Consider the following 26,808-nt stretch of genomic DNA (forward strand, 5'->3'; position numbering starts at 1 on the left):
TAGCGGACATAAACATAACAGAGAACCCGTGTGAATTAGCCCTTTTTTAAAGTTTTTTTATTATTAAAAAAGTATAATTTAAAAAAAAAATGTTTACATTTTCTTTTACAGTTTTTAAAAATGATTTATTATAAATATATTTTTTTTTTACAATTAATTTTTTTACAGGACAGGGAAGCCGGCAGTGCCACGGGAGGGGGGGGGGCGGTACATTGACAGGGGGGCACATGGGGGGGGGAATCTGTGTGGGGAAGTAATTACAGGAATGATGCCCTGTGTCTGTGTCTCCCTCTGCAGCAGCTGAAAGCTGGGGGGAGAGAGAGACCAGCTTTCAGCTGCTGCCGAAAGCAGCACAGGGCATATTTCTGTAATTGCTCCTCCGGCCCTGAGTATATATATACTTTTTTTTAACCGGCCCTGTATGTTTTTAAAGCTAAACATTAGACACGTTAGTTGTGTATAATTGTGTCTTCGTGTCTGTATTCTGTCCCAATCCTCTTTACAGCACTCTGTCTGGAAGAGAAAGGACCAATACACAAATCCCAGTGATGTCATTGAGCATATGGTCATGTCCATATGTGGTCAGTGACATCACCTGGGAGACCCCGCTCTCTTGTATATAAAAGCTGTCATCCACTCACCCTGTCATTTGGAAGGAGCCAAACGAAAGGACCAAACATGTTTCGATAAGCATTGTGATTGATGTGGCTCTACATTGCTGGATGATGTGGTTAACATTGGATGTTCATTCATGGGACTTGTTGAGCTTTTTTCCTTTTTTTCATACTTGCTAAAAACTGTGGTTGTATGAGTGTGTGGATTTTTTAAATGAGTAGGGGGTTATGTACCCCATACCCATTCACACAGGGTGGTGGTGGTTTCTGGGTGCCACTTACTGGCTTCCAGACTCCAATAAAACCCTTGCCCGCAGACCCCCACGACTACCAGGCCAGGGTTGTGGGAACAGGCCCTTTTCCTCAGCAACATGGGGACAAGATGCTTTGATAGGGGGTCCCTAATGATAAGGTAATACCTTGCTAAGGGCATGTGGACTGCTATGGTTGGGGGGGTTAACGCATGTCACCCCCCCTCCCTTTCCTGCCAGGCTAAAAGCTTAAATTAAAGGTCTGGTATGGACTTCACGGGTGACCTCATGCATTTTATATTTTGGTATTTTTCATGAGGTACCTCCTTCAAATCCATACCAGACTCAAAAAGATCTGGTATGAATTTCTGGGGGAATGCTAAACATTTATTTTTTTCATTCTTGATTGTCTAAGGCAAAAGTGACATTTACTGTACAAAGAAAAGTGATAAGGTTTACACTGCTGGCAGAAATCCAGTCCCTCTAGACCAGAGGTCTCCAAACTTTCTAAACAAAGGGCCAGTTTATTGTCCTTCAGACATTAGTAGGGCCAGACCGTCGCCAGTGGTAGGAGAAAATGCCCCAGCGCCAGTGGGAGGAGAAAAATGTACATAATACCTATGGTCATTAGGGGGAGGAATAGTGGCCCATCATTGGTATTAGTAGGAGGAATAATATTTAATTGTTTTCAGCGTAAGGAATAGTGCCCAATTGTTTATTTTGGTGGGAAGAAAGATGCCCCATCAATGGTGTCAGTGGAAGGAATAATGCTTCATTGCTGGTGTCAGTGAGAGGAATACTACCCCACTGTTATTGTTAGTGGAAGGAATAGTGCACAATCTGTTATATCAGTAGGAGGAATTAATTCTACATCATTGGTGTAAGTGAAAGTTATGCTGCCTCACTGTTGGTCTCAGTGAAAGGAATGGTGCCTTATTGGTGGTGTCAGTAAGAAAAATAGTGCCTCATATCAGTGGAAGAGTGTCCCAGGGGCCGGACAAAGGCAAGCAAAGGGCTGCATCCGACCTGCGGGCCGCAGTTTGGAGACCACTGCTCTAGACTAATGAGCAAATAAGCTTTTGGGGGATGTGGGGATGAGCTTTGCATTTTTTCTGCTGCAGGGAGTTTGGCTTTAATTAATACAAATACAGGTGCGTTTTGTATAAAATGTATTATTTAAAAAATCTTTCAGCTGGTACTTTGAGTTTATTTATCAGGAAATAAGGACTGCATAAGTGTCAGACACACCTATAGGCATAAACATGTGCAGAGGGTGTGCAAGGTGTGCCTAATCACTCTGTGCGGTGCCAACTCCCACTATTGCCCGGCCCCCCCCCCCCCGAAGGGCTTCCTGGGTACGGAGATGATGGCCCCCACCCGTCTCCATACCATTGCAGGGTGGAAGCGACGTCAAAACGTCACTTTCGCCCATAGTTCTTAAAGCAACGTTTTGTTTTGTTTTTTTATTTTTTCAAATGACAAAAAAATGTTTTATTGCATGTTAGTGTAAATATGAGATCTGAGGTCTTTTTGACCCCAGATCTCATATTTAAGAGGTCTTTTCATGCTTTTTTTTCTATTACAAGGGATCTTTACGTTTTTTTTTTTAAAGAACAGTGTCAAAATAAAAAATAGAGATGATCATTGGGACATATGATTTTACTGTTACATATGTGGGACAGGTATTTTTACTGTGTGGGGACATGTGTGGGGACAGTGTTTTGGGGACACTATTTTGGGGACATTGTGATTATAAACTGTGTGGGGACACTGGGCCAGTGATCAATCTGTAAAAAGCTGTAAAAAACAGCTCATACTCACTGATCACTGGCTGGCTGCAGCGATTCGCTCTCCTCTCCTCACTGACAACTTCCGTGTGAGGAGAGGAGAACTGATCGCCTAGCAACCAGCTCTCTGTTTACATCACATGACGGCTGTGATTGGACACAGTCATGTAATCAGAAGGGCCAATTACAGAGCACCTCCTGCTGATCGGAGATGCGCCGTGTCCGGGTGACACGAGCGCATCGGGAATGTGCCGCTGCGAGGGCACGCATGCGCGATCCCAATCCCTCTGAGGGTTGTTCCTGAATGTCCACTCAGGAGGAAGCTCCCACCCAGCTGTATATGTGCAGTGGCCGGGTGGGAGGTGGTTAAAGAGGAAGTAAACCCTGGTGGGTTTTACTTCCTCTTTATTTCCCTGCAAAGGTAAAGCATAATGGGCTACTATGCATCACATAGTAGCCTATTATGTGTCACTTACCAGAAACCGAAGCCTGCGATGTCACTGCTGTCCCCACTAGCAGCGAGTGTCTATCTTCAACCCCTCTTCCTTCTGGGGCCGCGAACTCCGGCTCTGTGACTGGCCGGAGTGGCATGACGTCACTCCCGCGCATGCACGCAGGAGCCGCCAGTCACGGCATGACCCCTATTAGAAAAGGCATGATGTGACCTTTCTAAAGTGTGCATGCGCTGTAGACATCGGCGATCGCCTTTTTTGTAAATATCTCCTAAATCGTGGAGGTTTAGGAGATATTTCAAGCACCTACAGGTAAGCCTTAATATAAGCTTACCTGTAGGTAAGGGTGTACAACCATTTTAAGTGGTTAAAGGGAAAAACTGAATTAACTGGAGGACCAAAAACCAAGCCTGGCATTGTACACATAGCCACCATATGGATGAAAATGTCATAAGAAAAAGCTAATGTGGTACATTCTTCACTTTAACCACTCGAGTACCAGCCTTTATTACCTCTTCGTTACCAGGCCATTTTTCAGTTTCCAGTGCTGTGATAGTTTGACTGAGAATTACTCCATCATACAACGCTGTACCCAAATTATTTTTATATCATTTGTTTGCAACAGATAGAGCTTTCTATTGATGGTATTTAAAAATCACTGTTTTTGCTGGTTCGAATCCCAACCATGACACTACCTGCCTGGAGTTTGCATGTTCTCCCTGTGCCTGCGTGGGTTTCCTCCGGGTTCTCCGGTTTCCTCCCACACTCCAAAGACATGCTGGTAGGTTAATTGGTTAATTACTTGTCCCTAGTATGTGTATGAATGTGAGTTAGGGACCTTAGATTGTAAGCTCCTTGAGGGTGTAGGGACTGATGTGAATGTACAATGTATATGTAAAGCGCTGCGTAAATTGACGGCGCTATATAAGTACCTGAAATAAATAAATAAATAAATAAAATACTACTAATAAAGAAAAAAAGGCCAAAACCTTCTGTTTGCTAGGACAGTACAAACACCTCCAAGTGACTCTTTATCAAGGTGATCTCATTTTTTGCCCAAATTTTTGTCAAATGAAGAAACATGCTGGTAATGAGGGGGTTAAAACATGGAGCTTGGTAATGTTACACTAGATACAGCCCATACAGAGGGAGGAGGTGACCAAGGGGATATTGAACAGGTCACATACAATGGAAGGATGGAGATGATGGAGATGAGCGGATTAATGTGCAGGATAAGGAAGGAAGGTGAGTGGATATAAATCACAAACATAAAATATGAAAAAAGTATAGTGTGTACTTGTCTCAATCCAGAGCGCTAAGTGTCATTTCCGCCTGCTGCCTCATTCCTCTGATATCTGCATGAATCACTTCTGACAAGTTTTTGTAACACCAAGAAATGAAAGAGTGACAGGAGAAGGAGCTCCTGCACACAGCCTGTGGTTGACAGCCTCATCTCTGTTCCTGTGTGCAGTGTGAAGGGTAGTGTGTCCCTTCAATCCAGTCAGCTCTCATTGGGCTCAGCAGAGTGTAACTTCAGTTCCCCACCCCCTGCTTTCTGAAAGCTCAAACAAGCTGTATAAATGTTGGCCTTTGAACGGCTGTAGAGAAGTGCTGCAGATAAACAGGTACAAGGAGGAGGATTTTTTTTCATCCCTGTATATCACCTTCCTATGGTGGCACACGTGCGAGCTTGTTCCCAAGCCAGACTCAGTGCATGCCATAGACACAGACAGCGTGGCTTGGCCCTACTGCCCACTCCCTCATCACAGGATTTGATTGAAAGTAGCAGAGAGCCAATGAAAAGGGGAGCTGAACACAGAACAATTTTTAAACTATTTCATAAAATGCATTAAAGAGAAAAAAAAGAGTCTTAAGAACCACTTTAAAAGTTGCCAAGAATTAAAACTATCCTTCATGCCAATTAAGAATTTGTCATTGAAACCAATTGTTAACAGAGTGATCAGTTGAAAATCTCAAATTGAGAGTGGCAGCAGACTGCAGTCATTATCACAGTGTGATATCTGTGGGCTGCCAACGCAGCAAAGACAATTTACAATATCGTGGGAACATTTTAAATCCAAAGATTTTTTTTTTTGTTATTTCTGTCTCCAACTGGGTATGAATTACGCTTAAAATCTTTCAATAAAATGTTTTACAAAAGCTCCCAATTTTTGTATCATTTGCTGTTAAAGGAAAACCTCAGTAGAAACTAAAATAATATATATAGTTTCTATATATTAATATACTATTAATTTATAATAGTAAATTTGTCATTTTAAAAAGGTATATCCTTTTGTGTTATGTGTGCTGACTTCTTTAAAGTAAATCTGTCCTGAGGGAAATGGGGAGAGGGGGAGAGGTGCCATTGCTGTCCTCCTTCTCAAAAATTAAAACCTACCTGTTTCAGCAGTTTCTGTTATTTATTAATCTTTTTATTTATTTATTATGCAAAAAAGATTTTTTTATTAAAGATATAGCATCGTAAATTGCCAACATTACATCACAGTGCAAAACACAGCGAAAATAAATCCGCCAATGAAGTCAATACACGTTAACCATATAAATGCAACAACATCTTCATAAAAAACATTATCCAGCAATGATGCCCGAGTAGCCTGTCCATGATTAGATCCACACCGGGGCAAGCCCCGGAAATCCAACCAGGGTGCCCATAATCTCTCACATTTATGCATACTTCTTCTATGTTAGTAAATAATCTTCTCCATTCTTAACAGCTCGCCTACATTTTTAACCCATTCCCCTATCATGGAGGGGTCCTCTGACTTCCAAAGTACCATGATCACTTTCCGTCTCTAGCATAGAACTCTATGGATAGCCTCTCTGGTTTTTTATTACCCAGTCATATTCTTCCAATATGTCCAAGCTCTCAGGTCTAGCGGAAGGGACACTTTAAACACTGAGTTGACTTTATTTACCACCCCCAAACTTTTTTATTTTTTATTAAATGTAATGTTATTAAGTTTTTGCATGTCTTTATTTACAAATACAAGGGGGCTGACACCAGTGGGACAGTTTACACACAGGTATTCTTGAAGGAGATATCAGGGGTCTATTAGACTCCTGATAGCTCCAGCCTTCCAGCTTGTATATGGGATTCCATTTGCTGGTGTTTGGAATTGAGATTCAAGTGATCAATGCATACATACAATAGATACACACATTTTTTCTCACCCTTTCCAATGAAAATATAAAAGTGCAGAAACTTTTTGAAGATCTCTCTTATATATATGTATGTGTGTATACGCACACAGTATATATAATAAACCGACAGTCCAACATTGTATACAGTATAATGTATGATGGGAAAGCAGGAGTCAATGCTAAAAACTTTCCCTCTACTTTGCGCTGCGATCACAGATCTGAATGATGAGCTGGTAGGTATATAAAGCTCAGCGGTTGTCCTAATCTGGTCTGGGAAAGTGGAAAAGTAATAATGGACCCATAAGGTTATTTATATTGGTATTGTTATCTTATCCTAATGTATTGATGTTGATGTAGATTAATGGTCTCCAAACTGCAGCCCGGGGGGCCAGATGCAGTCCTTTGCTTTTCTTTATCCGCCCTGTGGGGCACTATTCACCCCACTGACACCAGACATTATATTGTCAACTGATATCAACTATGGGACACCATTTCTCCCACTGGCACCAACAATGGGGCACCATTTCTCCCCACAATACCAAATGTGATGATATTTACTCTCATTGATGCCATGAAAATTTCCACTTCCACTGGCCACAGTCTGGCCCCCTAAAGTCTGAAGGACAGTAAACTGGCCCTTTGTTTAGAAAGTTTGGAGACCCCTGATGTAAATGACCTGGTTCCTGGGTAGGCGGTTTCTAGACCCCAGAGGATTTACATGGTCTTCTTGGATTGTAGTGTAATGTAATTAAAAAATGGAAGTTGAAGCACCACACCCCTGCTAAAAAACTAGATACATTATTCCAATAAAGGTCAGAATGCTTAGCATTTCTGCCTGGTTAATGTGATATAGGAAGGAGCACATTTAATATTGCAGCAGTCAGTTTTCTGGCAGATGTTGAAAATCTCATAAGGTTGCAGATCTGATTCATACTATAGGGTTGATTTCTAAAACTGGAGAGTGCAAAATCTGGTGCAGTTCTGCAAAGAAACCAATCAGTCCAGTTTGTATTCATAGCTTGAACAAGTTGAATTTTTGCTGAAGTTGGAAGCTGATTGGCTACCATGCACAGGTGTACCAGATTTTGCCCTGTCCAGTTTTAGTAAATCAACTCCTATGCCTAACTTAATAAATCCTCCCATACACAAACTATTGTGAGTATGATGGTGTATATGTACAATGCCAGACTAATAATTCATTTTATGTATCTATGTTTTGTTTCAGTTGTGTGTAATACTGGAGCCAATGCAAGAGTTAATGTCCAGACACAAAACATATAACCTAAGTCCTCGGGACTGCCTGAAAACCTGTCTGTTCCAGAAATGGCAGCGCATGGTAGCACCACCAGGTATGGCTTAGCCAGTTAGTTATCCTGTCCATCTACATCTAGGTATTACTTCATTACAAATTATAGTGGTGCAAGCAATGACATCACAACTATTATTACTACTACTACTACTACTACTACTACTACTACAAAGTATATTACATTGAAAAAAGTAATATCACTTATTACATTAATATGGTGTTAAATGGTGACAGTGGGGATATTTAGTATAGAGGTAAAATCTGCTGGATAGATAATAGTTGCACAGTTTAGGTTTAGGAAGATAAAGGATTATCCCACCCACTATCATAAAACTGAATTTTGATTTGTGAAGCAGTCGATATAAAGCAGAAGTCTGGTCTAAAACCATCTAATCTTAAACCTGTTCCCACCCCCATTCTAAATCCTATACTAACTAGCCAGTAAAGCAGGGGTGCTCAACCTGTGGCCCGTGACCTCAGACCAGAGATGCGCATGCCTATGCTCTAGGATGGCGGGTCAGCAAGACCAGATCACCATCAACGGGTTGCCAATCCACCATCCCAAAGCATCAGAGTGCATCGAGCTGGCATCGGCAGCAGAGGAAGCAGGAGCCCCATAAGCCAATGCTTTCTCTGTAGCGACTGTCCCAGGCAGAGTGATACGAAGTGCACTTCGCCTGGGACCTTTCTAGCAGCCTGATGAGCATTGCCAACAGAAGCTGGAGGAGTGTATTAAACATCAAAAAACACTGGGCTTTTGCAATGGGCATGTTAACACCTATAAAATGGTTGACAATTATAAGTCTGCTTTCACACTAATCTGTGGGTGCAGTGCAGTGCATCTGTGGCTTTCCTGTGGGTTAGCTGCCCTGAGCCAAAGACTTCTATTACATCCTGCAGGTTTGGTGCGCTTTCTGAAAGTGCATGGGAACCACTTAATGCAATGAAACTCTATGGCAAAGTGCAGCTAACCCGCAAGAAAGCTTTAGGTGCACTGTGCTGCACCCATAGTGGGGGTAAACTGCAGCGCATCGGTGTGAACACAACCTTATAGGGGGTTTAGGACAGTAAGGGCTTGTTTACATTTGTAGTTTTAGGGGGTGGTAAAACCCCATAGTTGAGATGTGTTTTTTTACGTCACACACCCCCAACCACTGGTGTAGTGTCAGGGGTCGCGATGGTCCATGCAGCCTCCCTTTCACATTCTGTTTTACACTTGGGACATGAGGGGCAGCATATTCAGGAATCTATCTTTTCCATTTTGTACCTGCAACTGCTGAAATAGACATAGAGTCCTTGAAAAAAGTAAATAAAGTAAATGCTCACACTAGTGATTGTGATTGTGAATAAACAGTGTGCAAACATCCATTAGGTATTGGTCCCACGGAAAATTATGATCCTGATCGTTGTTTCAAATATTTCTTATGCTATTCAAAATTTAAAAAAATAAAAATTTTGAACCATTTCATTTTATTGTGGCCCGCGACCAGTTATCAAATCACTTAAGTGGCCCTTGCTCTTTAAAAGGTTGAGTATCCCTGCTGTAGGAGGTAAGCTATGTATACTTACCTCTTCCCTGGACACTTCAATCCAGCTTCAGGGGAGATGAGAGTTCGCTGACAACGCCTGGTTGGTGACATCACCCATAGGCTTATTATGGGCTGTCACTCCCCTACCCTAAAGCCAGCTCTGGGAGTTGATCACGTGACCAGACTGCAGAACCCATCTTTCTTCTGCAGGCTAGTTAACATAGGACTTAGAATGGGTGTGCATTGAACATAGAGGTGCTTTTACAGACTGAAAAATAAAACGTTCAGTGCCTATAAAAGAGGTGGTTTTTAAGCCCAGCGTGTATGAGCCCTCAGAATAAGATTCCACATTGTAAATAACCAGAACATTTTATTCAGTAATCGGAACTCTCTAGTAAGTGTTGGGGGTCATTTCACCTTTATTGAGGTATCACATTGATGCGCATCAAACAATTGCTAGGATTGTACTGATGTTTATATCCCAACAGCAGAACCAACAAGACAGACAACCACCAAAAGGCGGAAAAGGAAAAACTCCACCAGCAGCACAGCAAACACAAACAGCACATACTCGAAGAAGAAACCAAATGCAAGCCTCAACTTGTCTAGTCAAGTACCTGTAAGTATCAGTATGACACTACAACTGAAAACAACACTGTGGACGTTATTCACTTTTCATTCAGCAAGTCTGTATTTTGTGATGTCAGTGTAAATTGTACTTGTTGCTTGCTGTGCCATGTTTGAAAGATAATATTTTGATGTACATATTCATAGATTCTACCTCTATATGTCTACAAAATTCAATAAGGATGCTTACAAAGAAATCAGTGAGATGAAGGATAAGCCAGCTAGATTCCTTGAGGTTGATATTCGAAAGATGTAGAGACTGCTCACTAAGCTTAAAGTTTCACCTCGATCAACCAATCATGTTAGCAAGATTCCAGCTTTCTTCATTTTCCTTAGGCAGGCCACAGACGGCCATAGACAGTGTCAATTTCTTTCCTGCAACCGCAGGTTGCATGAAAGAAGTCTGCACTATTTCCCCATCAGCTCAGATAGCGCAATTGCCTTCACCCGGCAGCGGGGGCGGGGGCGGGTGGGGGAAGCCGTCTCCACTGGGCGAAGATAGTAATTATTACTAGTAGCTATAGCCGAAGCTAGCGATAATCGCAAGTGAATTTGGCAGGCTGATTGTACTTAAGTTGATCGATCGATCAACTTTGTACATTCAGCCTGCCCCCACACGGTTCGAATCTCATCTGGTGCCTGCTGCACCGGCCGAGATTCAAACTGTCTTTGGCCGGCCTTACACATAATATGGCATTTGAAATTGAACAGAGGTTCACCCTATTTCATTCACTCTACAAAGTAAGCAAGCAATTTTCAAAGTTAATATTCATTTTATTAAGCCCTAAAATTTTCTAGTGCATTAACCCCAGTATCATCAACTCCCATTAACATACAATTATTGTGCAGTACTTGTAAGCAGGTAGTACAACATTATTGATGAGCAAATATGGCTCCCTCCAAAAAATAATAAAAATAAAGAACCAAAAACTATTACATGTAAACTCCAGAAGCTTCATAGAATTTTCATAGATTCTTCCTTAGATTGTTTATAATTTATAGAAATTTCAACTAGCATTTTCAGTAAACCACATTTCAATTAAAAGCAAATCCGCTTGGCCCAGAGACAATATTTCTTTATTGTCCATTGAGGGACACAGAAATTCTTAGAATTCTTATGCCGTGTACACACGAGCGGAATTTCCGAAAGAAAGAGTCCGATGGGAGCTTTTCATCGTATATTCCGACCGTGTGTATGCCCCATCGGACTTTTTCTGTCGAAAATTCAGACGGACTTAGATAGAGAACATGTTCTATATTTTTTCGACAGAACAAATTACTATCTGAAAAAACGCTCATCTGTATGCTGTTCCAACGCACCAAAAACGACGCATACTCTGAAGCAAGTACGAGACGGAAGCTATTGGCTACTGGCTATCGAACTTCCATTTTCAAGTCCTGTCGTACGTGTTATACGTCACCGCGTTCTGGACGGTCGGAATTTGGTGTGACCGTGTGTGTGTATGCAAGACAGCTTGAGCGGAATTCCGTCGGAACTCCGTCGTAAAAACCTTCAGAGTTTATTCCAACGGCAAAACCGGTCGTGTGTACAGGGCACTAGACTGTCTGTAGAGGCAATATAACCCAAATTTAAACATTCTAAGAATTCTTGTGCCCCTCAATGGACTCCAAGAAAATAATTTTACAATAAAAACAATAAATCCTAATTTTGCGGTTATATTCTCTCCCCAGCTATCTTCTAGAGCTATCTTCCCCATGATTGTTGTATACATAAGAATCAAAATGCTATGTGTTCTGATGTCAAGGGCAGAAAAAAGTGCATTGGGGTAAAGGGCACAGTTCAACAAAGGTTCAATGAAAAATAAGGTTAATTTTATTCCTAGCATTGACTTTGTGTGCACTGATGCTGCAGACCCCAATCACCTGTATTACTACCAGGAGTGGACCCTCCACCTAAACATGAACACCCATTTGCAATGATCTTACTTAGATTTAGTATCTTCTTGTACAGTGCCTTTTGAAGTGCTCTGCAGTGAATACAAGGAGGATATCCATCCTGTATTTTCCTTAATAAAGGTTTGCAGTCAGTTTTGACTATAATGCAAATCCATCCACCCAGTGCTAATTGGAGACATCGGGGTGGATTTACTAAAGGCAAATAGACTGTTCACTCTAGAAGTGCAGTTGGTCCAGAACTTAGTAAATTTGGTAAAGCTTTGCTGACTTCCATCATCCGATCATGTGCAAGAAAAAAAATTTTTTTTCCTTGCATGTGATTGGGTTTTGTGCATGTGAGGCATGTGATAGCTCTGAAGAAACTGCACTTGCAAGTCTATTTGCCTAGTAAATCCACCCCATTGGCTGTAAACCTCTAGTGTTTCATTCATGTAGGTGTTTTCACAGAGCACAAACCTGCATTAGGCCATGTGGTTTAATCGAAAACGCTTTTAGGCGTATGTACAGGGTCAGAGTGTGTAATAATAAATTATACAGTTATATAACGCTGTTCAGCATTTTGCTGGTTTTTCCGAAATAGTATTGGCATCATGCATAATAGCCCACAATTGTCCAGATGATCAAAATCAAGTTCAATGAAGGAATCTCAACATTGTAAAATGAATTCAATAATTACCAGAAAGAGCTGGAACCCATCATAATGGCCAAAGCAGGTGTGCAAACTCAGACATTCAAGTGCAAAGATATGGTCAACAGTGAACCCAAGAGATATAAGAAATTACCAGGTGGATTAGATTTATAATAGTTACATAGTTAGTAAGGTTGAATAAAGACACCAGTCCATCCAGTTCAACCTGAGTGAGTGTGGATGCGTGTCTACAATTATCCCTATTTATTTAAGGTACCCAATAGCACTGTCAAGTTATGCAGTGCTCAACAAATACATTGCACACTCACATCGGTCCCTACCCTCAAGGAGCCCACAATCCAAGGTCCCCCAACTCACATTCATATACTAGGGACAACTTTGGACAGAAGCCAATTAACCTACCAGCATGTCTTTGGAGTATGGGAGGAAACCCACGCAGGCACAGGGAGAACATGCAAACTCCAGGCAGGTAGTGTTGTGGTTGGGATTCGAAACCAGTGACCCTTTTTACTGCTAGGCGATAGTGCTACCCACTACACCACTGTGCCACCCCTTATCTATAATATCTATTAATACCCGAGATAACAGTGTTAAACTGGCCCTTTAACTGAATCTAAATTATTGCTGAATAACTGCTTTTTTAAAAAATATTTACAAGGTGATTTACCTATAGAAAGCATGTGTTTCTTGCTGTGTGGTACCTGGGATGCAGGGATTTTGTTTTTACTTACACTTTCATAGTTTTCATTGGCAGGAGCATCCAAGCACATAAATTGTGACCTGTGTCATACATAGTAAGCACAGCATGCATATAGTAAATAAGTTAACATACTTATCACTAGACTGGAACTTTATTTTGCAAGTATTGTTTTGACTATTCAATTAAGTTAATGATAGATTATTATATTGTTTTAAAATGTTTATTAGGTGAATTTGTAGATTTTGTAATGCCATACTAAGTCATCAATGTCAATCTATGTTTAACTGCAAATGTGTCACTTCCATCTGAATTTCTCCTTTAACGAATCCTCCTTTATTTACAGCTCATCCCCACAAAAAAATGCATAGGAGATAAGACACGGGTCAGGAGGAATTATCGTGGAATACGGAACGGTTTGGTAAGTAATAGGCCCAGGCAAAAATACGGGCCTGTTATGCCAAACCAGTCACTATTCCATGCTAATTCCTCTGCAGCAGGCAAGTCCTGCTAGTTAAACAATCATTAGTGATGTTGATTTCTACATTTTTGAGAAATCAGTGGAATTATCATGGAATATTAGACTGGTTTTTTATTGGACAACACAAGTTTTTTTCTCTTGTGTCTGCTAGATTTTTGCAAGTTATAAGGGAGCATCAACTCAAAGTGGAAAGTTCATTTCTGGGTACATGTCTTTCTCAGCTTTGGGTAGATGTCAGCAGGGTCAACCACCCACTATTTTCTCTTACAACCTAGAAATCAAATTTTCCCCAGTTATTCTGGCTATACCTTCCTCCTAAATTGTCATATATTTAGCCTGACATCACACAGAACAGTGATGAAAGTCAGCCTGTGCTGTCCACTTCACATACTGACGGATGATCCAGCAAAAGGTGGCGCTACCACAGCTTAGCAAAAATGTGAACTAAATGTACCTCATGGGCTGAAGGTTAGAACCAGTATCTCTTGGAGGGATCTACCCTCAACCATGTGCCAGTTGCTACTTAAAACTGAGTTATTTATATTGAGCACGGTAAAGACCCAAGAAGTTTAACAACCAGTAGCATCTCACACAGAAATCTAGTCTGACTATGCTTAGCTATTAAAAAATGATTTGTGAGTTGAAGTGAGATAAAGAACATCATCAGTACATAGAGAAAATGAGTTAAAGCTCAAATTGAAAGCTGCCTAGTACCCAAGCAATTACTTGTAACAGCACCTCTTGCGGTACACTAGCCCGCTTAATACCCCATTGCCTTCTGCCCAACACTGAACCTTAGACACCAGAGATTTAGAGTAGACCAGGGAGGAGCAAGGGGCATGCTGATAGAGTGGAGGAAGGCAGAGGAGAAATCACCACTCCAGGTGAGCCAAGGGGATCCCACAGCAGGTAACCCCACAGGTGCTGGTCCATCTCGCCACCTCGATAAGCAAGAAAACTTGGAATAGGCAGCCGCACACGACAACGGGATACCAATAAAAACATCTTTATTTTAATGCAGACAGATGCAGTCATAACTAAGCACAAGATATGTGACACATGTTAACCTTTCATTTATTCCTGTGACTGCATCTGTCTATATTACAATAAAGAGATAAGGGTAGAGAGTGACAGCACACGAACGCTCAGCACTCCCACCCAGTTATCCTATAAGGGAAACACAGTGCCCAAAGTAAATACGTGGCCCATTGTGGAATTCCTTGTGCAGAGGAATCTGCACACTGGCTGCAGTAAAATTGGTATAAGTCTCAAATAAAGGTGACTTACTTTTGTATTATTTTACACATTTTCTCAAATCTATGTAACTTATCTTCATAGTATTGTACCGAGATAGTCCATTTGCCCGCTTTCTTGAGGAGACCTGGTTGGGGACTAGGCTTCTGACCCCTTATCTCTTAAATTCTGGATGGTGGTACAACTTTTTTTCTATATTCTTCACCCATTACCATTGACTCTAGAGGCTACCCCTACTCTTCTACATTACAATAAAGAAGTTTTTATTGGTATCCAGTTGCGGTGCATGGCTGCCTATTCCAAGTTTCCATTCTGATAGAGCGGCTGAATTTTGAAAAGAGTAGAAAAAAATGTAGTAAATGTAGAGCTGTTGACCATAGAAGTCAATCAGGTATCCTACTCTGTACTCCGAAATTGCTAGGCTACTGTAAGCAACAACTCTACTTTTGCTTTATTCTGCATTGCCCTAGCTTTCATAACCCCTTCTGTAAGGTGCACTTGTACAATTCTATTAATAGAGTTTCATCCTAAAGGTCGAAGCCAGGAAAGGACTTGAATTGAACATGACAAAAATGTTCACTTAGGAATTGCACAACTGGACTCTGTGTTCATTTAGACTTCTTGAAATATACAGCTTGCTGAGCAACAATTTACAACATATTAGAGCACCATCAGTGTCATGTGATGCACTGATCATACTCACTGGGAAAAACACTGGAAAAAGAATACACAGCTATAAATGCATATGTAGGATTACAGCACAATCCATGATAGTTGTCTTTAATAGCAGGCAGCTTCTTTACCGTGAGCAATATATGACTGTATCAGTTGTGTGGGCAGTGCGAGTCATAGTCACTCCAATGCTAAATGTAAAAACAGGGAGCTTTGTGCTTTTGGTCAAAGACCCTACTCATATTAAATCTAATCTGTTACATTTTAAATGCCTTTGCTCTTTTATAAGTCAGTATTTTTCCACTCCCACATTCAGTCATCGGTAGTTTTTTTGTCTTTCCTCAAGGTACCCACATAATAATGGTCTGTGCTGTTCACAGGATGTGATGGTGGTAGGAGAACCAACATTGATGGGAGGCGAATTTGGAGATGAAGATGAAAGGCTTATCACTAGACTAGAAAACACACAATATGATGCCGCTAATGGTATGGATGATGAAGAAGACTTCAACAACTCTCCCGCACTGGGAAACAATAGCCCCTGGAACAGCAAACCACCTGTAAATCAAGAGACCAAATCGGAGAACCCAGCACAACAAGTTTCCCAATAGACCACCAAACCATCCGAGAACTTGATACTGCACAGGACAAGAGTCTACAAATGATGGCATTGTTTTATTTACAATTATTAAACTAGGGTATAATTATTTCAAATGGGAACTTTCTACACAGATACCTATTTCTTAAAAGCCTTTGATCCGGTATTTTTAAGTCATACTTGTGCAAATTATACTTTGTCTGGTCATGGGATTTTTTGCTGTTTGTGATACATTGTTGCAAAGCCATGAGATAAAACATATTAAGGCTAATTTTTGGATCAGTAAAATAGGAACACAGAGAGCATGCACTTTGCACAAATAAGCCTGTTGGTTTCCCAAGAGCTTATATCATAGTATTTCCACTTAAAATTTTTTAGTTGACCCCTTGTAGGCTCTGTGAGGCTGTTGGTGGGATTGCAGGTTAAAATAAAATGTTCATATGGAAGAATTTGAGGGTAAAATTGTCCAAAATAGATAGGAAGTGCTCTGTACACTTACTATGAGTGCTTTGTGGCCAGTTATGCAGGCACAATAATATCATAGAATAAATCTGCAAATTCTTGGAACTTCTTGGACAAAAAGTTTTTACATCTCTTAACGAGTTAGTCCATTCAAAAATTACATTAAGTCATTGAGTTATTACCCGTCTGTAGTTTCCCCCGACTGCTTCTTATAATTCTCAGGCACGCTGGTGGTAAAATGTATCCTTTACAATTCCAAACTTGTGAAACCCGGCCTGAGTCATTACATGGGTTTCACACTCATGTTGCGGGAATCTGCTCTTACATTTTTATAATGAAAAATCTACCAGGGAGATACATAATCGTTTTGCTTTATGATAGATGTAAATTCTGAGGAGGATATCTTGTCATCGTAGTACCCAAGAAGAAAAAGGAGTTGTCAGGGAATTCAAAGAAAATCTAACTATGGTTTCATTGTTTAGCTTTGTTGGGGATAGAAATCACTTAAAGGGTTCTTTAAGCTAAGTTAAAGGTGACATATAAGTCAGCTATCATTGAAAAGTAAATTTTAAAGTAATATTTAATGTGACTTTTCAATGATATGCTTGCTACACCGTTCTTTGATTTCTGCATTATATCATATACAGACTTATACATTTTCCTTCTATCTTGATTTTACCTCATTCACCAAGCATTGCCAACTAAGATAATTATCATAGAGATACTATAAGTAATGCATTTTTCACCCAGTCCCCAGAATGGAAAGACATGTAGAAAGACTAAGTAGCACTACTAAGGAGAACCCATGCTGAAGATGAGCAAATATGGCTGCCATCTTACACAAATATCAATATAAACTAGGTTAGATGTCCTAAGCTAATTACCTTCACATGCATTTGAGAAGAAAATATAAATGTAGTTTTCCTTTAAACAGGTTCAAGGTATATCTGTGCTTGCTGGGGTTGATTCAATCCACTAATGTTTATTTTAAGCTGAAATATAATTTTGATGTGTGTCTGGCCCTTCTAAATGGCATAGATTCCTTAAGATGATTAAAACAAATTTTTGAAATAAGATGTACATTTTCATACCAATCCCCATAAGATTTTTTACATAATTTGTCTGTTCTTTTTAAAGGTGACCATTCCTGGGAGCAGTGGCGGCTGGTGCTCAAAATTTTGGAGGGGGCAGCACAAACTAACACTCTGCTCTGTGCCCCGAGCCCACACTTTTTTGAAGCCATTAGAGCCTCTGGCTCTAATCACATGCTTCAAATAAAAAAAGAAAAACCATTGGAATCCATGCGTCTGGCACCCCGCATGTAGGTTAGGGCCCGGATGCACGAATGGGGGGGCACCCCTGTACCCCTTATGGATGGTCCCCCACTGCCTGGAAGACATCTGGGGCTGACATTGCTGACTTCTATTTTCTACAAAAGCTAGTTGCCCGGTTGCCATGCTGACCTTTTGTCTTTCATATTTTCAGACTCTTGCTCTAAACAAGTATGCAGAAAAAAGTTTGGACGTTTCCTTTAGCATTTTCAGGTCAGCAATGGAAGCCCCTGTGTTTCCCTCAAGGAGGGTTTACTTTAAAGTGGTACTAAACTCAAAAGGCAAACTATTATTATATTTCAACTTACCAATTCTTAGATGCTATGGCTACATTCATTTTCTTTTTCAAGTTTTCTTCCTTTTTTTTCAGGTTGTGATCCTGCCAGTAAGTCTGTTGTTTTTCAACAGAGCAAGCTGTCCTACAGATGTAGAAGTTATAGGGTTGTGACAAATCATTCGCCACTGATAGGGGTACTTACAATGATCAGCTTTTATTTATTTATGTAAAACTTTATCTCAAAAGGAAAAACAATGGTTGCTGTAGCTGCTTAAAAAGTGGGAGCTGGAGATTGGTTTCAATGCATTAGTGTATCTGAATCTGCTAGTATATCTAACTCTCCCTGTCCCCCCAGATTAAAAATGCTGCTGTCCAAATGTGTCCCCTGTGCTCTTTCATCCAGAGTAGGGACACTCTTATACAGGTGGTTTGTTACTGGCCAGATCATCAGGTAAGGCAGAAGGGAAATGACTGAAAAAATAGAAAACTAATGCACCCACCACATCTAATGATTGGTAAGCTGAAATATATTGCATTTTTGGTTTTGGGTTAATTACCACCTTAAGATCCAAAATACGTAAGAACGCTTTTGGATTCCAGTTTTACAACCACACCACAGTGCATCAAAAAGATTAAAAACACTTGAATGTAAATATGCTGGGTAATCTTTTTTGTGCACAAAACCAATTGCAGCTGTTCCAGAGAGCTACTACAACTTAAGGCTGGGTTCACACTATTGCGAAACCTACATCCAATTCGCATAGCAGGAGATTGTGAGCCAGTTCACACATCTCCACTGCGGCTCTAGTGTGAATTGCACAGGAGCCCGTTGCGTCTTTTGGTCTGTTTCATGTCCGAATTCAGCCCAAAATTTGGACTGAAACAGTGAATGGAGACACACCAGACTCCTACCGTGAGCTGCTGCGTTCTCAAGTGTGAACCCAGCCTAAAGCTGTAAATCACTTTGGATTTTATTCTTGTTATTGTTTACAAGGGTGCAGCAGGTTGAAGGATAGACCATATAGGTGTATAGATTGGGCAGGGTTAATATTCAGCGTTGTCTCCCCCATACCACATTTAAAGCATTACTGCATGGCCACTTATCTTTAAGGCTCTACAGTTGCTTACAGCTCAAAAATTGTAACAATGAGCTTATGTTGCCTTTCCACAAATCAGGGACTGCACAGAGGATTCACTTCACCTTAAAGTGGTTGTAAACCCCATTCATGACATTTGAACTAAGCACATACATCTGCAGTGTTTACTTGTTTCTCTCCAAAGCTAAGTGTCATTTCCCTCTGATGCTCCATTCCTCTGTTATCACCATAACTCACTTCTGACAAGTTCTCCAACACATGAGATAACAGCAGCTGAAAATTTGTGTTGGGGAGGGAGCATAGAGGGAGATAAGTAGAGAGCTTGTCTATTCACAATACAGCTCTGCATGTTCCTTCGTTCCTCTGCCTGTGTGGAGGGGGGGAGGGGGGGTATGTCTCTTTCCTCCAATCAGCTCTGAAATGTGTAAGTCCAGTCTCCCCACCCACCCCTATGTGCTGCTAAAAGAGGAAGAGAGATTTTTAACATGATCTACACTTTCTAAACAGTATATAAAGCGGAAGACAGATATACATGTATAACTTATGTAGGGAGATTTGTTTCATCTCTGTGTATCATCTGAGGCTGTTCACTTCACTGGGTGTATGTGAGGGTTTACATCCACTTTAGGTACAACGCTAAAAAATGTGCATGGAACACTTTTGTCAAAATACTGTGATGTTATTTTTGTAAGTAGAACATCCCAGGCCTGCAAACTCTCTATAGATAGCTTTGAGAAGATATTTTTGTATTGGGCTTATAAAAAAAAAAAAGCGATTCACAAATCTTATTTCTACCATAGTACAGGTTTCTAAAGGGGTTTTGTAAAAGAACAACATATAATGTAACTATAATCAGTTCAGGATTTTTAATGAAAATATTCACACACTGAAGATCATTGGCAATGTATTTCAGAACCCAAACCAAGGTTTTTCCTTTGTGGCTGTTATAAGCCTGATACAACACAAGCTGGTCTAGCTTAGTGTATCTAACATAGTTGCTCCTCTGAAAAGTGATCCAACGCATTTGATAAGATGTGAGGTGGTGATGTGTCCCCTCCTCACTGCCTATTTAACTCTAAAAATGCCGCCTCACTGCGCAGCAATGGTGTGCTTTGCATGAGGATGTGGCTCAGAACCATGCATTTAAAAGGCTCATGTTCACTGGTGGTAGCACTGGCTGAATGTGACATTCCATAGTTTAACACAGCTGCAGCATGTGTACAGCCCTGAGTGACTGCATGCCCTTGTTCAGTCAGAGGGTTGAGTAGCCATAAAACCACAGCTCAACCACCTAATTTTAGCTCCCCCTGGCACCTCGTGTGAACCAGCCCTATAAGAACTTTAATAACATTTGAAAATATACTGAATATGTAAAGGTTTCAGGCACATATAAAAGTTGGAGATAAATAGGATATACAACCTGCTGTAAATGATAGATATGAGGCTTCATTGAGAAATAATTGACCATATGAAGGTCAAGCACATTTATAGAAGTCAAAGGGCTCCAAGGTAAATTTTACCCACACAACAAAACTCTCTTTAAAATTCGGACAGAGTGAGCAAGTATTTGGAGGCTACAGTATCTCAAGTTTTTATTAGTGTCCCACTGGGGAGATTTCTGATTTCATATTGTACAAGTGATGTGTATCAAACTGAACAAAAAGTGAAGGGAAATCTCGACCTGGACACAGACAGCATTAAAAACTTAACTCAAAAAGTTAGAACCACCACACTCAATCAATAACATGAAAGAAAAGTTGGTTGGAGTTGGTCTTTAAAAACTATTGCTGGTAACACATTATTCCTTAAACTCTATCTAGACTACTACACAGACTTGTAGAGATTGACAACTTTTGTTCTTCAAAAAAATCACACACTTTCAAATGGCATTTAAATGATGATCCCCAATTAAATAAGGTGAGCTGCAGCACTTAATCATAAGTGCATCAGCAGTTACAGTTTTCTCTTTTTGACCCTCCCCGGCAATGTTCCACCAATCCCTGTTGACCCTGCCTGTGAAGACCACCTAATGCAGCTTCCTTTGATGAGGTGGAAAAACACTGCTTATGAATTCAGAGAAGCACTGCTGCTCTCATGTAGGCTGAGCCTGCTTGCACTACGGTTGGATGTAAAAATGCTGCGAGGGGCATGGCTGTCAGCATTGTCACTGCTCATTTACAAACCTGTAGCTTGTCAATCAATAGCTGGCCATGCTTAGCCCCGTCCTCCTTCTGGATTAGTAGCACTGCCTTTGTTGCTGAAACCTTTGACTAGGAACTGCAGTGTCCGGGAAAAGGACCCTGTAAAGCTGGCCATCGATGGATAGAATCTCAAACAAAAATTCTTAGGAAAAGTCTGAAAATTTGTACAAAATTTTTCAAAACATTAATTTGTCCTTCAAAAGATTCTGTTTGCTTTTAACACTTGATTTTGGAATGAATGAACTTTATCAAATGAAAACCACCTACACTGTTAGAAACTTGTTCAAATTTTCTCATCTCTGTGGTCGTCAAAAATTAACATTGATTTGATCCACCATAGAGGAGCAAACTTACTGTTTCAATGTTTATTTAACGTTTTCACAAAGAGTAGAAAAATAACATCATAGATACATGTGGGTAATATATAAAGTACACAATGAAAAGTGCTCATATACCGACAAAGAAAAAGATTTACAATATCGTTCCAAGGAAGGGAGACAGAAGGCATTTAATCTCAAGGCCCACTTTAGTTGAAGAGGTTTCCCTCAATATTCCCACTCCCAGACATCTCGAAGGCACTTAAATTGGGAGCATATGAAGTTGTGCACAAACTGTATAGATACAATGGTGGTATCTAACAAATAGACTACAAGTGTACTTCCAACTCTCTATAGCATAGTAGTCACATAATAGCCAATGTGGGAGGAGCAGACTTTCATAGAACCTTCTTTTCCCAAGAATTTACATTTTGAAATTCTATCCATCTATGGTCTGCTTTAGTCACAAATGAAGGAGTGTTTGGATCAGTCAGGCAAGGTAAAGAAAGCTTTTTTGTTTACATTATGAGGCTTGCCCATCACAAAGTCATTGGATTGAATACTGTATAGATTGTCATACAGAAGCCTTTAGTTGTACTTTAAATCAAGGTAGATTTCATGTGTCAATCAGTGGGGCATAAAGGGTACATGTAAAAAGATTTCAAAGCCTAATTACGTTTATGGGTAGGCCCTTCAAGATGCCTTTATACCACTTCTGGTCCCCTGTTTAGTACCCCTGCAACCCAGGGTGCAAGTACCAACCAGCGTTCATGTCACTGGCTCAGATTCTGCCCACTTACTTTACCATGTGCCTTATATTGGCCCATCAATGTAAAGCTTGGTCATGCTAGCCAACAGAACAGCACATGGGATGAAACTGAATAGGGTCAGAGCCTTCAGCCAGCAAACTGATTAGTGCTTATGCCCCAGGTTTCAGGGGTGCATAGGTAGAAGAATTGTGACTAGAGATGGCTTACAAGCACATAGAAATGCCAACTGTCCACTTCAAGTAAAGTTTAAAAAAAACCTTAATAGGTTTATGTTAAAGCAAACACATTAGCTATTCAAGCTTGAAAAAAATCCTGCACAAGGGCTGAGACTACAAAGCGACTACTATTACTTTTGGTTTGGTGTGAGCCTCTTCTGATTCTGTTTTTTTCTCTGTTTTCTAAGGATCCATCTAAGGATTTCAGGATCACAAAACAAAAAACACTATCTCTCTCTCCAGAGAAAGCTTATTTGCCAACTAAAAAACGTACTTTGTGCAAGGAGAGGGCAAGTAGCCACGGTTTGGCTACAAGTTTACAAGTGTGCATAGGCTTTTCTGGCTAACAAATAGCAGACATCTATAGGGAAAATGTTGTAAATATGCTGGGAATATTTCCATGTATACAGCTGACTTTCTGTCTGATAAACTCCACATGTTTAGAATCTCTACTCAACTTGTAATGGCTAGTATCATGTAACATGTGGCTTCTTGGTAACAATAAATATGTATACATTAAAAAGCATTAGCTACAGCATATGTAAAGAATAAACTTATGATGTAATCTTACATATGTTACCATATACAGTCACCACTGTTCTCTCATATTGCCACGTATTCACATTATACTATAGAAATACAGTAAATATGCTATACTATCCATTAACCATTTTATACAATGGGAAAAGGCACACCCTCTCAATGCATTTAGTATAATTATGTTTTCTCAGTAGGTATAAGATGAGTATCAGAAGTAATAGACCAGACGTTTGAAAAAAAAAAGAAAAAACAATGGGGGAAATCATAGGGGATCAAAGCAATCCAGGTACACTAATTTACTATCACATGCAAAAAGATAATTCTTCCTTCACGGATCTATGAAGTTTTATGGAGCCTAACAATCACTAGTCCCTAGGGTAAGTATAGTAACTTACAATGTGCCAATGACACGATGTGCTGTTAAAAAGTTCTAAAAAATGTGGGATCAGATAAGTAAATCAGGTGAGCAGAATTTGTATCTCATGTTGGAAAATACACATTCTACACAGGAATAGAGTAAATTGAAAGTGCCCTAAAAAATTTTGAACAGCGCAACTAAAATGGTGAGTTCACAAACCACAGAGTCTAAATGTCCGCGTTAAGAGAGGTCACAAATCAATGATATAACCTGTGTCCAAGCAAAGCACAAGCTAGGTTCCCTGCCAAAGTAGAGTCTAGTATCAAGGGAAATATAGTGTCCTAGGTGCCAGGTTGGGGAGGGGGAAGGACCTCCCCCAACACCTGTATCTGTGTGTCATTGAGGTGCTATACTTACGCTTGGGACCCCAGTAATTATTAGGATCCAAAAAAGTCCATAAAGGAAGGACTAGTTTTTTGAAGTTTCAGGATTGTCTTGATTATATATCGCCTATGATCTTCCAGCTTGAGAATAATTTTTTTACCTGGCAGCTACAACATTTCTTCATTCAGACTTCTGATATTCATCCCATACCTTCTGAGGAATCAAAACTATGTGAAACATGTCATGATGTTGTTCTTTTTCCTCTTTTATAATATGGTTAACAGATAGTATAATAAATTTACTGTATTTCTATTTCAAATTTAGACATGTGCACACTGAAATATTTCTTTTTGGAATTTCGTTTTCGTCTGAAAAATAAATTTATTTAGTTACTCCCGAAATTCGTTTTTATTTATTTGGGTTCATATGCATTCATATGGAAATCCGAATTAATTAGGGTCAAATCTGTCAATTGAAGGCTTATGGTGTCTGTCGGATGTTATAAGAAAATTTGACGAAGCAGCTAAACTGTACGACACCGCAATCGTACATTTCTGGTCGAATGCTCCGACCACAAGCTATAGTACAATTCTAATGTTGTTTGACTAGTAATAACTATAATTATTAATTATTATTACTAGTCAAACAATATTAGAATTCTTCCATAGCCTATGGGCGGAAAATAAAGCATTTTTCTATTTTGGATCTTTTGGATTTTGGATTCTGCGCGTTCGTTATTGTTTTGTTAAAGCCAACACGAAAATCCCGGAAATTCGGACGAAAATGTATTCGGCCAATAACAAATGCACATGTCTAATTTCTATTACTGTACAAAGCTACTAATGTAAGATTTTATTATAAGTTTATTCTTTACATGTGCTGTAGCTAATGCTTATCAGTGTATACATATAATATATAACCAGTATCAATAAAATATTTGTTTTACATTTTTATATTATTTGTGTAACTTGCACCTTTAAAGGCCCATCTACTTATGATGATTTTGGTATTTCATAAAATTTGGGAAGTGGTTCTTCAACATTTAGTGCTAGACCTTATGCCTTCTTTTTTTTTATTTTTTATTTTTTATTAAGTTTCCAAACTATTTCTTTCATGCTTATACAACATTGAGGAATGCATTCTGTGCAATATAACATGGTGCAGATAAACATATTGACATTTTAATCAATACCATCCTATTATACTTTCTTTAAGTTTGCCGATCTAGCTTTGATACAACATTTATACCTATATCTATATTTACTACAACATTAAAATAAACCTGAATTAGAATAATATGCAGGAAGCATACATATCTGTAAATGTCATAAATTACTTACTTATATAAATCAAAATGTACATTAGATTTAGTCTCCCTAAGAAACAAAATCCAACATGCCCAGAGCAAGAATAATTTAATTTACAACAAACTTGTCAATGTTTAGTTTTGTTTTTTTCAATGGGATTACAAACAGTGCTTATGACAGTATCACTTACAAATACATTTTTAAGTATAAAACTTTTTTGTAAAATAAAAAAAAAAAATCATTTGTGCTTTAACAAATGGAACATCAACTTCATTTATAACTTTGTATAATTCCTTCTCTTGAAACTTTTTATATATTTTATTTGTTTTTCTGGTTAAGAGATTGACGCACAGTTGTTTCTGTTAATGTTTTGTTTATGTTTTGCTGTTGTGTTGGCCATATAAAGTTCGCATAGATGAGTCATATTCCGTATTATTAAATGGCAACTACACTCAGAGCTGATTAGAGTAATAAAGAGGTATGGGTATAATTGTTGAAAAATTACCTCAGCGCCCACTTTTATTGGTTTAAAGTTCTAATCCATCCCACTTTTGGATCTATTGGTCGGCAACCTACATTGACCATGTGATAGAGATTACCTCTAGTCTTCTACTGACACAGGGTGGCCCCAAAAGAAGACTAGTAGGTATGTAACTACTATTGATGGGTCTGCTATAGTAGAATTGTTATGGGATCATCACTCATTTTGGCAGTATCTCCCTTTTTAAATTGACTGAAACGCCGCAAAGTTGATATCATTGGCAGAATATATTTTTCTAAAGAATGTCAAGAGTCAGTTCTATCTAGTACCTGTCAGCTGTGGGTGGAGTTGCTTATTAACAGTTCCAAGTTGGAGAACTATTTTCAGTGTCGAGAATATGGCCTACTCACTCAATAGCTGTGGTCATGGTATTTCTAAAGCCATTTGGCCATCCATTCTGTGAAAACGAATTCAATCAATTCCACACTTGTGTTTCCTTGTATCTCAGCTGACTTTGTTGCTCTCTTTCATAGTATATTTCTTGTATAAATATTTTGTAAATCCTTCAATGGCATTTTTTTATTATTAAAATTATTATTGCAGTGTATTTATGTGGAACTTTATATGTCTAAGTTTCTGTTTCCTTTTAATATGACCATTCTGAGCACACAGTATAAGTCAATGTGTTATGAGCAAATGTATTTCATGTATGCTTTGCCAGTTTGTGTGCTAATAAATTGTGCTAACATGAGTGTTTCTTTTTTCTCTTAATTTTGATTTTATTCTGGAGAAGGAAAGAAAAGGGATATAAGGGGAAGGGAGCAGAAAGAAGGGGTGCTTCAAAGGGAATACAGAGAAGAGTTAAGGCAAGTCAGATCCATAACTTCGGGATAAGTATTGGCTCTAAGGGCTGGGTCGGTCGGGCTGGGGAGTTTGACTGGGGCGGTACACCTGTCAAATGGTAACGCAGGTGTCCTAAGGCGAGCTCAGGGAGGACAGAAACCTCCCGTGGAGCAGAAGGGCAAAAGCTCGCTTGATCTTGATTTCCAGGGCGGGACAGCGGGGAAGT

The 26,808-nt window shown here is 39.6% G+C and overlaps 1 protein-coding gene across 5 annotated transcripts in view; it reads left to right on the forward strand.

The window, feature by feature from the left end:
* The window catches only part of LDB2 (LIM domain binding 2), a 578,973-nt gene extending 552,483 nt beyond the window's left edge, over window positions 1-26,490 (forward strand). The window contains exons 6-9 of one of the 5 annotated variants that reach the window (XM_073609637.1): window positions 7,492-7,615; window positions 9,596-9,723; window positions 13,341-13,415; window positions 15,782-26,490. In XM_073609637.1, coding sequence (XP_073465738.1) covers window positions 7,492-7,615; window positions 9,596-9,723; window positions 13,341-13,415; window positions 15,782-16,012 — 558 coding nt within the window. In that variant the 3' untranslated portion in view covers window positions 16,013-26,490. Of the gene's footprint in view, window positions 1-7,491; window positions 7,616-9,592; window positions 9,724-13,340; window positions 13,416-15,747 lie in introns of all 5 variants that reach the window. The other 4 variants (XM_073609656.1, XM_073609628.1, XM_073609663.1 and 1 more) reach the window with 4 other exon arrangements.
* Window positions 26,491-26,808: the final 318 nt, after the last annotated feature.

This window comes from Aquarana catesbeiana, linkage group LG01 (assembly GCF_042186555.1).
Source record: "Aquarana catesbeiana isolate 2022-GZ linkage group LG01, ASM4218655v1, whole genome shotgun sequence".
Classification (NCBI taxonomy): domain Eukaryota; kingdom Metazoa; phylum Chordata; class Amphibia; order Anura; family Ranidae; genus Aquarana; species Aquarana catesbeiana.